The following is a 15,183-nucleotide window of genomic DNA, read 5'->3' on the forward strand; positions in this document are numbered from 1 at the left end:
CTACTTTCAAAGGGGTAGTCTGAAAAACACTCCAGATTATTTGCTATTGTATCCAAATAAGTGATAAATGGAAAGAGATTGTGAAACAGCTGCCTAGCAACTGCCTCTTTCTCTACATAACTGAAATTTAGCAGTAAGTGCTAAAATAACTGTAGCCGGAGAGTCAATGAGGGCTCCTGTGTGACTCTCATCAGTGACTGTGCATCTGGCAACAGTTCAACTGGGTGTTGAATAGGGTTGCCAACCTCCAGGTACTAGATGGAGATCTCCCGCTATTACAACTGATCTCCAGCCAATAGAGATCAGTTCCCCTGAAGAAAATGGCCACTCTGGCAATTGGACTCTATGGCATTGAAGTCCTTCCCCTCCCCAAACCTTGCCCTCCTTAGGCTGTGCCCCAAAAACCTCCCACCAGTGGTGAAGAGGGACCTTGCAACCCTAGTGTTGAATCAAAACCTGATGCTGGGGGTGGGGCGTGGAGGGAATAAGCAGATGACAATGGCCTGTCTGAGGAATCTAGTTAATGGATCTTATGTCTTTTTCAAAGAACCTGTAGTTATGTTCTAAAGATATAGTGTATATGCAGACAATCTGAACATATGTCATTCTGAAAGTTTATGAATGTATGTTAGAAAAGTGTTGTTGTTGTTGTTTTAATTTGGTCAGCATTGACTGCGCTGGAATACTGAAACTTAGAAATTCAGACATTGAACTGCGGAAAGGAGAAACTGATATCGGAAGGAAGAACACGCGAGTTCGTCTGGTCTTCCGGGTTCACATTCCCCAGCCCAATGGAAGAACTCTTTCTCTGCAAGTAGCATCTAACCCAATTGAATGCTGTAAGTACTGGTTTTTGTCAATGCATTCGGTGTCGCTATGATATCATGTATTGTCCACAAATCTTCCTGAAGTCCACTGGCTGCTTTCATTCGGGGCTGCAGAAATGCAGCTCAGAAATGAGGCCTGCACGCTCCTTTTCCATACCACTTGCTCTAATGTAACCAGTTATCCCCCTCTCCTCCCTGCCATTACACAGCTCGTACCCCTCCTTTAAATAGCTTTTTTCTTTCTTTTTCCCAGTCACACTGCAGCTGGGAAAACTACATGTTATGCTTTACACAAGTTGCCAGTCGGGACTGGCAGCTAGCTGCAAGTCCCCAGTGGCAACTCCTGAATAAAAGCACAGCAGGGTCCCTATTTGGATCAGCACATGGAGAAGAGGCTCCAGTCTCACCACCACTGTTTTTGGAAGCCAAAACAGCTTGGCTACAAGCTGTTTCAGCTCCTGAAAATGATGCCAGGGAAGGCAGAAGCCCCCCCCCTCCCCCTGTGCTGTGATCCTGACCCAAATCAGGCCCCTGCTGAATTTTTACCTAGAAGTTGCCGCTGGGAACTTGCAGCTGAAGTATGGCTGCGAGTCCCTGTGGCAGACTTGTGTAGAGCATAACGTTTAGTTTGGCTCTAGAAGGGCTTCTAAAGAACTTGGCTGGAAGAAGTATGTGAAAGAAATAGAGCACCAAAATATATTTCATGAACAGGGCTGCCAGATTCCATATAACTCCTAAAAATTAGTCTGATTGCAGGTTAATATTATATAAATCTTAAATACTGTGAAAGAAGGACTAAAGATGAAATATAAATGTAGCATAATCTCTTCCAAATAACAATGTGCTGAATCTACTTGTATTACATGATAGCGTAAGGCGCAGGTAAAATTGTTTTAGGGTTCACACTACAGAGGATTGACCTCAAGTGAGTTTCATTTTGTCCACCACTCAACTCTCTAGTCCAGTGATAGTGCAAAGAGAAAAAAAAAGGTCTCAGAATATGATTTTACAATGCCGTAAACATTGTATGGTGCTTTTAGAATGTGGTATGACACAAGTTATCTCCATTCTTCTTCAAGTATGCTTCACACATAATATAGTATAATCCCCGATCTTCATACATGCTATAAAAACTTATGTCTTCTAAAGCACTCTGGGCAAAAACGCATGGTCGCTTTAGCCTCCTTCATTCCCTGTTTCAGCCAGGATTCAGCCAGGCTCGAACGCATGCATTTCGCCGAACGTGCGTTCGATCCTGGCTGAATCCTGGCTGAAACAGGGAATGAAGGAGGCTAAAGCGACCATGCGTTTTCACCCTTTGTGTGTATGGGTGTGTGGAGAGAGAGAGTACACACAGGTTTATTTTGTATTTATGATGTTTTTTTCCCCCTTTTGATCTAATCAGCTCAGAGATCTGCTCAGGAACTGCCTTTGGTGGAGAAGCAAAGTGTTGATAGCTATCATGTGATGGGCGGGAAAAAAATGATACTGTCCGGACACAACTTTCTTCAAGACTCCAAAGTCATTTTTGTGGAGAAAGCTCCAGGTATTTAAAACTCTGGTCCTAAAAATTAGTGCATATGCATGTGCCTATAATGCCAGTGTAATATCCACTTGATTCCCTGTGAGAAAGGTAGATTATAACTAACGCAAATATATAAACGTATAGAAATTATATTTAAAATGATGGACGATGATACTGCACTGTAGTAAAAGCCATTCTACCCAGTCCTGCGTATTACTTGTTGCTGCTTTCAGAAGCAACACTGACAGCCTTATCCGAAATTTGAATGCAAGACTGACTTCCTCCTTAGGATTGCAGTCTAAATATAGCTGCCCTATCCAGAATGAATTTTTAAAACTAAACTTTTGAATGTAGCTATTCTGCAGGAACAAACAGTGTTAGCCTGTTGTGCATATGTATCAGAAGCCTTAGCCATTCCTGGCATTATGTACCTGTACAATGCATGTGTTTTCAAACACGTATTTACTGTGTCATTGTAAAATACTCTGTGTGTGTGTGTGTGTGTATCTCAGAAAACATTGTGTAAATTCCAAAGGAATAGCCTTATTCATCTGTTAGAAGCAAAAACACCAAACCAAACAAACAAAAACAGAACCCTGTAGCAGTTTCAAAACGATGTATTGTGGCATTAACTTGTGTGGACTAGAGCCCATATTGTCAAAGTCATCCTGGGTTGGCAGAAATATACACGCATGAGTACAGAAGGAAAGTTTGTGCGCAGCTGGTCCGAAAGGTTCTGATGTGCAGATGGTCACAGTAGTCTCGCATATTTCTGCAAAGTCAAATAAGAACATATACAGGTATAAGATAAGAACAGAATGACCCATTCATAACTACAGCAACAGGTGATGTTATCTTTCTTGCAATGCTAATCGAAACCTAAAGTGGGGCAGCAAGCATTCAAGAGTTAAAGCTTCCTTCGTCAGATACCTGAAACGGGGAGCTTTGGTTCTCAAAAGCTTATACCCTAGAAATTTTGGTCATTTATGCATGGGAATTTTACCTGAGGTTCATTGCTCGCTGGACCCACACTTTCCTGTTGGGAATCTATGCACCAGCAGGCTCCAACCTCAAATCAAGTCCCTGACCCTTTAAATGCTGCTTTGTAATTGGTTACTTTGTAGAGCTTACTGTGAGAGAAAATCCTCCCACCCAAACCCAATTGCTGCATAACAAAGCATTTTAAGAAGAAAAAACAAACAGAGCAATCTGAAGGCGGGGGGGGGGGAGAGAAATCCAAACCTTGGTTTTAAAAAGCCTTTCAGAAAGAGCTCCGAGGAAACAGGAAGCATTTGAATCCCTGCCTCTTTACATGCTGCTTTGTAATTGGCTGTGAGAGAAACCAAGTTTCTGTGTCCAGTGCTTTGCCTTATGCATGGGAATTTCACCCGGGCGGAGCTCAGGGGAGAGGGTTGAATCAGGTTACCAGAGAAACGGGAAGGTCTGGGATATGTGAGGGCTGGCAGCAAGGTCATCTCTAATGGAGGGAAAACTCAGGCATAACTCCAAGGAACAACCGAGACAGACTGGGGGGGCGAACATGAGTGAAAGTACCCATGCGTAAACGACCCTTGTTGGTCCTTAAGGGGCTACTGGACTTGAAGCTTGCTGTTCCACTGTAGAATAACAGGGCTACCCGCTTGAAAACTAAAACAGAACCATTTCCATACTGGGCAAGACCAGTTGGGTAGATTCTTGCCTCAGAAACAAAAAGGAATCTGGCATCACTTTAAAGTTTAACAGGTTTATTGTAGTATAAACATCCAGGGCTACAGCCCAGGCATCAGATGAAGTGGGCTCTAACTCACAAAACCTTAAGCTACAAGAAATCTGTTAATCGTTAGAGGTACTCCAAATTTCCTTTTTTTTTTTTTTCTGGTTGGAAGGATAACCCAATCTTGATAGAGACTGGACTGAATAGAACGGAATTTGCCAGTAAATCCTGGTGGATCCGTTTCTCTTTATAGCCAGCCTTTATTGGTGATTTTGGGGTCAACGGGGAAGCGTCCCGAAAGACTGAAATGTTCTTCTGCTAAGGGCTGAGCTGGAAAGGCTGCCCTGATTGTCCTGAAAGATATTGTTGCAAGTAGGTAGCCGTATTGTTCTGGAGGATGTGCCAGTAGACAAGCCCTGATGGCAGAGCTGGTTTCGTTAGATCCTGTAATACTGCTCCTTCAGTAGATGGGATGATAGAGCCGGCACCAGAGTTGTCGCTAAGCTGAAATAAGCAGGAGTTTTGCAGCATGTCATTGTGCAGATGAAGGAAGTTAATACCAATTGATACATCCATTATGAAAACATTCTTGGAGCTTGGCTATACAAGACTGGTCCTCTACTGTGGGAATCTTTCTCACTAATGAATGACACTGTACATTATGATATACATAATGTTTACAATCTCACCTGACAAAGCAGCCATTTTCTCTAGAGGAACTGATCCCTATCGGCTGAAGATTAGTTGTAATAGTAGGAGATCTCCAGCTAGTACCTGGATGTTGGCAACTCTAGGTCCAGTCAATCTCAGCCTAAAGGTACAGTTTCCTTGTAAAGGTAAAATGAAGCAAGTAAGAACAACGTCTGCCACCCTGAACTCCTTGGATGGAGGGCCTGATAAAAATAATAAACAGAAAGCAGTATAGTTTGACATCACAACTGCTAATAAATACTTTCTTTCAGTAGTACTTTTAAAAACTGAGGATATCAGTTTCTTTTTCATGTGTTGGTCATTTTCATTGTTTCATTTTAATCTTAACCATGTTAATATAATTTCCGAGGAAAATGCGTTCTCAATAGCCGATTGTTGGAATTATTTTTGCAATATATGTATTAATGTCAGTATGTAAATTATCATCATTATATTAAAAGTAGTAAATATAATGAGTGTGTAGCTTTGTTAATTGATTAGATGCTCATTTATGAAAAATTAATTTGTCTCTGCCCAGTCTGTGTGTGCACAGACGTGTATCTTCAGGAGCAAAAAATATTACACGACCAGGGAAGAGGAAAAGTCTTTTTGCTTGCCTGTGATCTTTCGTAACTTGAAATCCCAATTCCTATTTTGAGGTACTTTATGCCCTACACTAAACCTCAAGGAGACAGGTGGATGTGAAAACACTTGATTCCTGGCCGGATCTGGTCTAACTGCCATTTGTATTTGAGCCTGCTGTAGGGATGGGGAGTTCAGTACATTTAATAAGTCCAAGATCAAAACGTGGCTAGAATAGATAGCCGTGTGTCAAGAAGGACGGTGAGAGAAGGTGAGAGCCAGGAAGGAGGAGCAATTTTTTTTTAAGGCTTCTTGTTTTGGAAAGGGTTTCCGTGGCGCTGGCACAAACCAGAAATTCCACAGCTGCTTGTCAAAACCCACTGAACTTTAAGCTGTCTCCTGAAATTCCCAAGCACTTAACTCCTCCCAACCATTCAAACTAAGGCTGTGATAATCATGACCATTTAACCCTCAACATTCGCTGAGTTCCAAAAAGATTGCTGTTCCGCTGTGTAAGCTGCGACTGTCCTTAACTGTGTACGATACATTCGAGGTGCAAACAGTTTTGCTGAGTAAGGCAGTTTCTTTGGATTGTCAAATGGGAGGGCATTGCTGTTTCAGAGAGGCACATTAATCAGCTCAGCTGGCTGCCCAAATTCATTTTCAAGTGTGAACCCAATAGAGAAGTCTGCATAGAGAATCACTGTGTGGGGGCAGACGCAGGATTAGCACAACAGCTACTGTGAGGGTTTGTGCAGAATGAACTTGGAGCAAAGATTGCAAGTTGTTGTTGTTAGAACAATGATGTGCCCCCTAGGTGTGATGCATCTCACAATGCCTCAGTTTGTCATTCAATAGCAGAAGAAGCTGCCATTAAAGTTCGATCTTAGGAAGCAACCAGAGGAAATATTACTACAGAAGCGATTTAATACATACATTAAGCATTGTAAATGTTGGCTTTCCCATCCATATTGAGCAATTTCTGTTTGTTTGTTTTTAACCAATGTAAACTAGGGTTGCCAGGTCCCTCTTCGCCACCAGCGGGAGGTTTTTCAGGAGGAGCCTGAGGAGGATGGGGTTTAGGGAGGGGAAGGACTCCAATGCCATAGAGTCCAATTGCCAAAGCGGCTGTTTTCTCCATGTGAACTGTTATCTATTGGCTGGAGATCAGTTGTAATAGCAGGAGATCTCCAGCTGCTACCTGGAGGTTGGCAGTTCTAATGTTACTGATGACCTGACCAATGGTTCATAGCACTAAAGCAATGGTATCATATTTTTCTGTCATATGCTTTGAACTCACATAAGCCGGCGCTGCTGCTTCAGCAGAATCCCAGGAACTAACACCTTTTATTTATTATTCATTCACTTTACTTATACCTTGTCTTTGTCTCCAGTGGGGGCCTGAAGCAGCTTATGTCATTTTCTTCTCCATTTTATCCTCACAACGTCCCTGTGAGGTAGGTTAGGCTGCAACAGGCCCAAAGTCACCCATCAAGCTTCCATGACAGAGTGGGGATTCCATCCTGGGTCTCCCAGACCCTAGTCTGACTCTCTACCCAATGCACCACGCTGGTGGGCTAGGTTAGTCAATATTACCTATGAAAATACGATATTTTCTGGTTATGTCCTGCAAAATTACATTCTCTTTAATCCTGGTTAATGGGATTTCTTTCTTAGCTGAAGGTCAGAGCTGAGTCTGCCTCAAGGATTAGCCTTCAGCTGTTGTGATCTCTGGAGGAATAGCATTATCCTTTCGTGGGAGAAGGGAGGGTCAGTTGGGCTAGCCTAACAATGACTCATATCAGAGGGAATCCCTCAAGAATGAGCAAGTCCATTCTTGAAGCAGAAATCAGCAGCCGCGATGATGTGCTTTCAATGTCCTTCTCTCATCACTGTATTTTAGTAAGTATTAAAAGAGAACTGAAGAGCTAATACTATCTGGAATGCTCTAGATGTGTACTAAACAGAAAGTCTAGGTGGCAGGATTAGTTGCGTAAAATATGGAACTAAAGATGTGTGAAGGTGGGGGGGCACCCCACAAAGGGCTTATCTAAAAGCATAATTCATGTGTATACAGTATAAAGAACACTAGGGAAGATTACTCCGTTTGCAAGAGAAGTCACTAGTCTCTTCAGTAGGGTTGCCAACCTCCAGGAACTGGCTAAATCTCCTGTTATCACAGAGTATTTCAACATGCAGCCAGAAAAATTCCTTTTGTTATTTTTATAAATATTTTTCTTATGCTCACATAGACAAGTACTGCCAGTTCACAGAATCATCATTATAAACAAAGAAACCTTGTAATATTACAACTAACACAAGCTTATCAAATAACTATAAAGAGACAGGATCGAATTACTGTTCATCAGAGTCACACAAGTCTCTACAGCAACACATTCACTTGCTGCGATCCTCTGTGTTGCATAAGCACTGGGCTCCTCCGTAGTCAGCTGATGGCGGCTGACCAATAATGTCTCTTTCTCTCTTTCTCAAGGCGCTATCGTTGTCCGTGTGCAGCAAGCACCGTGGTAAAAATCACAGCCAGAAGTTATGTCAACAATATGACAAGCCACCGGTTTAAGCTTTGTTTCGCTGGTGATTGCTTCATCAGATTAATAATTTCTACATCCGACCACCATTTTGTGGTTCACACATCCAAATCTTATTTATGTATTTATTTACAACTTATCTCCAGCCAATAGAGATCAGTTCATGTGGAAAAAATGGCCGCTTTGTCCATTGGACTCTATGACATTGAAGTCCTTCCTCTCCCCAAACCTCGCCCTCCTCAAGCTCTGCCCCAAAAACCTCCTGCTGGTGGTGAAGAGGGACCTGGCAACCCTACTCTTCAGAAGCATACTATCATTTCCTCAGACATTTCATAGTGCTGTTTTTAAAAAGTACAGTGTTGAAGTAAGCCTGTACTTCAAGGGATTTTGGTCAACAGTTTATTGCTTGCGCATCAGGCTATATTTTCCAGTGGTGGAAGTCAATATTAAATGTTTATCCAAGACATGCAGTCACAGTAGTCATGAAAATGAAGATGCCAGCTATATTTTTAAATGTTCAGGCTTCTTAAATCCAAGGTTTCCTTACCACAGAGGATTCAATAGTTTTTGACTATTGCAAGGGTTGTTGTTTTTTTTGCACAGAAGGTGTTCTGGTTTTATCAATTTCCCTTTTTCCCCACCTGTTTACATTATCATTTTAATTTTGGGTGCATTTCTTTCCCAACTTACAACAGAATATGTTTCAAGAAGTTCAGAAGTGGGTGCATTTATCTGTCCAAAAGCAGTAACAAGATTATTTTTGGGAGCCCTCATCTTCAAAGCTAACTTTAACTGGATTGGCTGAGAGAGAGAGAGAAGTTCAGAGATTTGGGAATACTGTATTCTCAGTTATACATGCTTTTAAAAAAACCATAGAATTTAGGGGCCACTTTTAAAATAACCAGGATTTTTAAAAAATAAATCAGAGCACGTCATCTGTGCAGTAAACTCATAGATGATCTCTTAGATCCTGCTTAATAGAATAATATTTGAGAAACCATAGGAGTCTTGGTAGAAACCAACTCAAGTTACATTGTGTTGGGACATTTCCACCAATATAAAGAGCCTCTAAGTAATGGTCAAGAACTTACTATGCTGCACAATTGTAGGACTTTGTATGCCCTACTCTAAGCATTTGTATGCTGGCTAAGCATGTTTTACATATGACTTCACAGAATCTGAGCATTTAGCAAGCATGTGATACACTTGGCATTGCCAAACTTACCAAGGTAATTTCTTAACATATTTAGTGAGGGGGATGGCCTTTGGTAGCCATGTAACATACTATAGCAGGGGTGTAAAGCATAAGGCCTGAAGACCAGATCCGGCCCCTTGACAGCTTTCACCCGGCCTGCAAGGGAACCCCGCCCCTCTCGATCTGGGCTGGCGAGGCATGGCTCAGCCCAACCAAGTGATATCTATATCATATCTGGCCCTCATAACAATTGAGTTCGCCACCCCTGCACTGTAGCAATTAGGTAGCTGTATAAATACAGCGTTAGATCCAAGTTCTAGAATAGAATGCCCCCTCCTGGTTCAGCCCGCTGACTTCCTCAAAAGGCTGCTCCTGGAGGACAGGAAACCTTCAGGGACAGTGTGGTAGCAAGGTGGAGTTCTTGGATCCCACCCAAAATAAAGTGTATGAATTCACCCTTCGAATCAAGCCGTGTGGTGAAAAACGCCAGTAAATAAAGTCCTTTTCAAAACAAGGATTTTTATTTATTTATTCATCAAAATATTTATACCCTGACTTTTCTTGTGGTTCAAGGCAAATAATAATCTTTTCATGCGATAGTCTCAGTTCATACTTCCTTAAATATATTGTTCAAGATTATTGAATAGACTCCTTAATTGATCTAGTAGTCTTACATCCTGCTTTTTGACTATATTGGTCCTCAAAGCAGTTCACAATATAATAAAAAACAGTTTACACTTCCTCTTCACTCTCATTCCCAGTACATTAGCCTTTATATGGGACAATGTTCTCCTCTTGCCCACCCATGCCTGACATCTTACAACCTTTCCTCCCCACCATTTTGTAGCTGAGTAAAGAAAACCCACTCCATTATTCTCTCTGCCTCCCTCAAATAATTGTTAATCATATTTATTCTATAGGTTAATTTTAGTAGCTTTTGTTTTTTTTCCCTGTGAGTGTTTCTTTTCTCTGGATAGATAGATGTCTTTTACCTTTTTTGAGAGTGGGTTTCTGCTAGGTTAGTTATTGAAGAGATTTCAAGAACAATTGTTTGTGGGAAAAGCATTTTAAGTTTTCCTTAGGAGTAGCAGCAAACCCTATTGAGTATTTTCCAGAACTGTTTGGTTTCATCTTGTAAGTTTTCATAGAAAATCTAGCGAGTAAGGTATAGGGGTTCTGTCACTCCATTATTGTAGTATCTGGAAGATTGTAATGTATCTTTCTGTAGCTCTAGTAAAGAATTGAAAGGGAGTCCTCAAACTTGAGCTGCTTAAATTACCCACACATCAATCAGTGTAATGATTATTTGTCTTTGCCCCCCCCCCACAAAAAAAAGTTCATTAAAAGCATTCATGATTTTAAAAAAATCACAAACCAGCTTGTTCCTCAGATACTTTAATGGCCCTTGGATACGGACTTATACTACTGTAGACAGTTCATTTTGCATTGCTGTATTTGAAGGCTCAAGGTTTGGCGTCTGTTTTGATGAGATGAGACGTGGAGACTAGTGAGCAGACTGTTGGCTGAACTCCATTTGGTAAAAGATCTTACATTCTCAGAGATCTTTCCGATGGCCTTTCAGCTGCCAGCAGCAGTTTGAGGGGCAACTGGCCAACAAAGGGTCAAGTTTCAGGCTGGTAGTCAAGCAGTAGTTCACGTAATAAACTGAGTGGCAGAATGTCCCTCTGTCACATGCCTTACGCATAATGTTTTCTGGATCTGCCTCTGTCAAACTGTGTTACACCAATTTCGTTTTCTGCTGGGTCGATTTCTGTTTTAACTCCTTTGCAACAGGCCGGCAAGTTTGTGCCAACAAGAGGGGCTAGAAACCTGAGAAGTGTATGGGTTCAGAGCACAAGAGTTGATGTGAAGGTCACTTGTACCTATTTCCTGGAGTGGTATTGGTGTACAAAGGGGTTTCTGGCCACTTATCAAAACAGATATCTTTAGCAGGGAGTTTCATCAGATGATGGAATCATTGCTCAGTGGAATCCTTTCACTCACATACAGTAGTTATGACGTATCTGGTAGGAAATATCAACACATTTCAGATTTTCCTAGCTGCACAGTATAAAAAAAAGAGAAGTAGGGATGCAGTTGATACACATAAGAAGGCTATCATCATTACTGAGGCTTATCCAACAGAATTTCTCATAGGCTTTCTTAGATGTTTTCAATTTTGTACTGAAATAGTACTTGCTTATTTCTGTGATGACCATATAGCCTCACAAATTGCTGTATATTATCAGTGCTACTACCTGCATTCATGGTTGCTTCCGCAAAGATCTCTTCTCCAAATATGCAGCTCCTTATCTCCTGAGAACTGATGGTATCTCAGAGCACAGCAGTATGAGCACTGTTGTCATGACTTTATGATTTGTCTACGTTTTTAATGTTGGCTTGTTCGGGAACCTTCCCTTCCCTTCGGGATGTAACCACAAGACTACAGCCAATGAGGTTATGAGAACTGAAGAATTGTAATAGGTAGCTACAGCTTGGGAGACATTTAAGATGGACTGATCTTTGAAGGGATCTGTTTATTACCAAGGAAATGCACAAAATGCTGTGCAGAGGTATATAGGCATGCTGCTTAAAACACTCTGGGCTCAATCCAGGTTTATCTGTGTCCAAAAGGGCACCATGGATAGCTACTACTGTGTAATTTGATAGAAATTCACAGATGCAACCTGGTCTGGGGTAGAAAATATTTCTGGCTGATGGCAGAAGTGTCTCTCTGGTTCCCTCATACAATGGCACTAATTTATATTTGATACTTGCACACAATATGCGGGAGACATATATAGCCCAGCATAAAAACCTAAGACAATACCACCAGAGGTTGGTGTAATTGTTAATATATACAACCTATTACATGCCTGGCCTGTTGTATATTGCCTGTACATGTAAATATATTTGTAATGTGTGTGCATGTTTTTATATGATTTAACTAGACCACTGAGGAAGGCCATTTAGGCCAAAATGCATGTGGCTTGTGGTGACAGACATCAACCTTAAGAAATTCCATTTCACTATATTAAATAATTTTAATTCTTATATAGCGTTTCTAATAAATTATATAGTTTCATTATTTATATAAATTCTTTTCATCCCACCCAGCCTTGGGTACCCAACTTCCACTTTCCTGGTTGGGTTCTATTCCCCGCTTCTTTTCTTCTACTAATTTATAGGAGACAGACTTTTTAAAAAACGTTTTTTTTATTTTCAAACAAATAATACAAAACATACAGACATACGAACATATAAACATACACATCAGATTCTTACATTATAATGGAACTTACTCTATAACTTCTGTTCTGCCTTCTTTGAATATTATAATTGCATATTCAATGGCATATTTCTTACTTAAGTTTTTACGTTCTGTTATTTTTATGAGTTAACTATATATTCAAGAAATACTTTCCAATTCTCATCGAAATCAGAGGTTGATCTATGATTAACTAAAGACGTTAACTTAGCCATAGGTGCATATTCTGTGACTTTATTTGTCCATTCAGTTACATCTGGGTAATCTTCTGCTTTCCATTTTATTTCATACTCCACTCTTGCCGCTGACACCATATACTTAAATAATTCATTATGTATTTTTGGCATATTATTTAACAACAGACTTTTTGGATCTAACACAAATTTGATTTTCTTTGCATTTCATCATGTATCCTTTTCCAGTATTTTCTTGCTTTTTTTGCAAGACCACCACATATGATAAAATGTTGCATCCATGCTTTGACATTTCCAACACTTTCCATCAAATCCCTTACTGGCCTTTGCAATAGACCTTTTTGGATTGATAGTTTGGACAGGTATACATACACACAAACCCCCTAAAACAGAGACCCATGGTGCTTGCTGGCACCTTTCCCGGCGCCCATTAGAAAGTAAACACATGGAGCTGCCTTATACTGAATCAGACCCTCGGTCCCTCAAAGTCAGTATTGTCTGCTCAGACCGGCAGCGGCTCTCCAGGGTCTCAGGCAGGGGTCTTTCACATCGCCTTCTTGCCGAGTCCCTTTAACTGGAGATGCCAGGGATTGAACCTGGGACCTTCTGCATACCAAGCAGATGCTCTACCACTGAGCCACAGCCCCTCACCAAGCGGGCAGGGCAGAGTTTCTGTATGGTCATTGGAGATCCCATTGGCTGTGCGGATTTTTTTAATGTTGCTTTGGCAGCGGCTGCCACCGCAACACAAGGATTTTCATTGTGTGACTAAGATAAGCTGTAAGAATGCAAGAAAATATTTTTAAACAATATGTTCATTCTAAAAGGCATCCTGTTAACCCGAGCATCATCCTGAAATGCTGAAGAGTTACTATTAAAGTAAACTCCCTGATGTTTTGTGGTGGGCTCTGAATTCCACAGCAGCCTTTTTGGGTTTGTACCTCCTGCCCTGTGACAGAATTCTGAAGGTACCAACAGACTCAAAAAAGTTGGGGGTGTCCGCTCCACAATATGCTCAACCTGGCTGTTGTCGGTTACTTGTAGTGTTACTTGCCAATAATCATCTTATTTTAAATCAAGACTGGAATGTCTCTCGGAAAATCTCTCAGGAAATATTTTATTCAGGAGGCAGAATTGCAATTAGGAGGCATTTAGGAGATCAACTAAATATTAATGTTGTTATTATTAAGCAAAAATATTATATTTGATTTTTGAGCCCCACACATTTAGCAGTGAACTTAATTTTTTCCTCGCTTTTCTGGGAGGGGCTGTGGTTCAGAGGCAGAGCATCTGCTAGGCATGCAGAAGGTTCCAGGTTTAATCCCCAGCATCTCCAATTGAAAGGACCAGGCAATAGGTAATAAGAAAGACAACTGCCTGAGACACTGGAGAGCTGCTGCCAGTCATAGGCAATACTGACTTTGATGGACTAAGGGTCTGATTCAGTATAAGACAAATTCATGCACATATGAGAATCTCAGGCATATTGTGAGTGATTCTTCTTAGACACACCATGAAGATAGGAAGCCAGATGTTGCTGTCTTGCGATTTGCACTTGGAAGCCCTGAGTTCAAATCCCAGATTGTTTATATTCACATTAGAGAGCCTTGCTCTAGTCACTTCTTGTCTTTCTGGGGCAGTTTCCAATCTAAATATAGTAGTAGTAGTAACAACAACAACAACAACAATATGTAGTTTCTAGGATGGGGGGTTCTAAAGCACTGTGCAAACTAAATTAATGTATAAAAGCATACTTCATGATATTTATCAGATCTTTAACCTACCCTTTTAAATACTTAGACTCTAATCCCTATGAAGAAAAGTACTGAATTTATTACAAATCAATAGTATGCATTACAGGAAAATAATGAAGTTGGTAAGCTTTACAAATCTTTTTCTTTTGCTGCTGCTGTGTTAGAACAAGCCTACAATGCCCTTTTTATGTAGAAATCTTTGAGATGGGTGTGGTGGGGAAGCCGCTTCTGTGACTCACGCTGCAGGGAATTCCCTAATGATTTTAGAATATTTTTACTCTAGACTTCTGCACAGTTTCCTTTTAACTCTGCACGGAATAGTTTATGCAGAGCGAATTACAAAGACCCATTCAGTGCTGAGCCAGTCCATTTCAGATCCCTGCTTATATTTTTAGCCATTCAAAACCAGCTTATAGAAATGAGGTAGGTGTGCAGAATTGCCTGCTACCGTTATCAATCTCCACATGTCAGACTTTCCGACAGAACCTCTTGTCCTTCAAGCAGAAAAACACAGATTGCTACCACTGAAAGATTACTAATTCTACTGCAACCAGAAACAGTTAACACATTATCTGTTGACGTTCTCCTTGTTCATTCTCATGAAGGCTCATTCATATGTTAACTTTAAGTAGGGAGGGGATTTCCTTCTCCGCCTCCCACTGCAGCACCAACGGCCCTCTCAAATGCTTCTCCTGAGGTACAGCATATTGGAGTCTGCTGCAGGAGTGGGGAATCAGCGAACGTTTCCTGCCAGTAGAAATTCTCACTGGATCCAATCCTCTGTGTGTAAAAATCTAGGTTTCTTTGTATCAGTGCTGCTTTCCCCAGCATGTGCAACATATTTGAAGGAGTTAATTGCAATTATTTCTGGTTCCATGCCAACAC

General features: G+C 41.0%; 1 protein-coding gene and 1 non-coding gene across 2 annotated transcripts in view; one reads left to right on the forward strand and one right to left on the reverse strand.

Annotated features, from left to right (window-relative positions):
• The window catches only part of NFATC1 (nuclear factor of activated T cells 1), a 148,417-nt gene that overhangs the window by 60,461 nt on the left and 72,773 nt on the right, over positions 1–15,183 (forward strand). Inside the window, exons 4-5 of the mRNA XM_056854090.1 lie at positions 667–839; positions 2,233–2,373. Coding sequence (XP_056710068.1) covers positions 667–839; positions 2,233–2,373 — 314 coding nt within the window. The remainder of the gene's footprint in view (positions 1–666; positions 840–2,232; positions 2,374–15,183) is intronic.
• TRNAT-GGU (transfer RNA threonine (anticodon GGU)) lies at positions 13,120–13,191 on the reverse strand. Its single transcript has one exon. It is a non-coding gene; the product is annotated as a tRNA-Thr (tRNA).

Source organism: Euleptes europaea, chromosome 8, assembly GCF_029931775.1.
Source record: "Euleptes europaea isolate rEulEur1 chromosome 8, rEulEur1.hap1, whole genome shotgun sequence".
NCBI lineage: Eukaryota > Metazoa > Chordata > Lepidosauria > Squamata > Sphaerodactylidae > Euleptes > Euleptes europaea.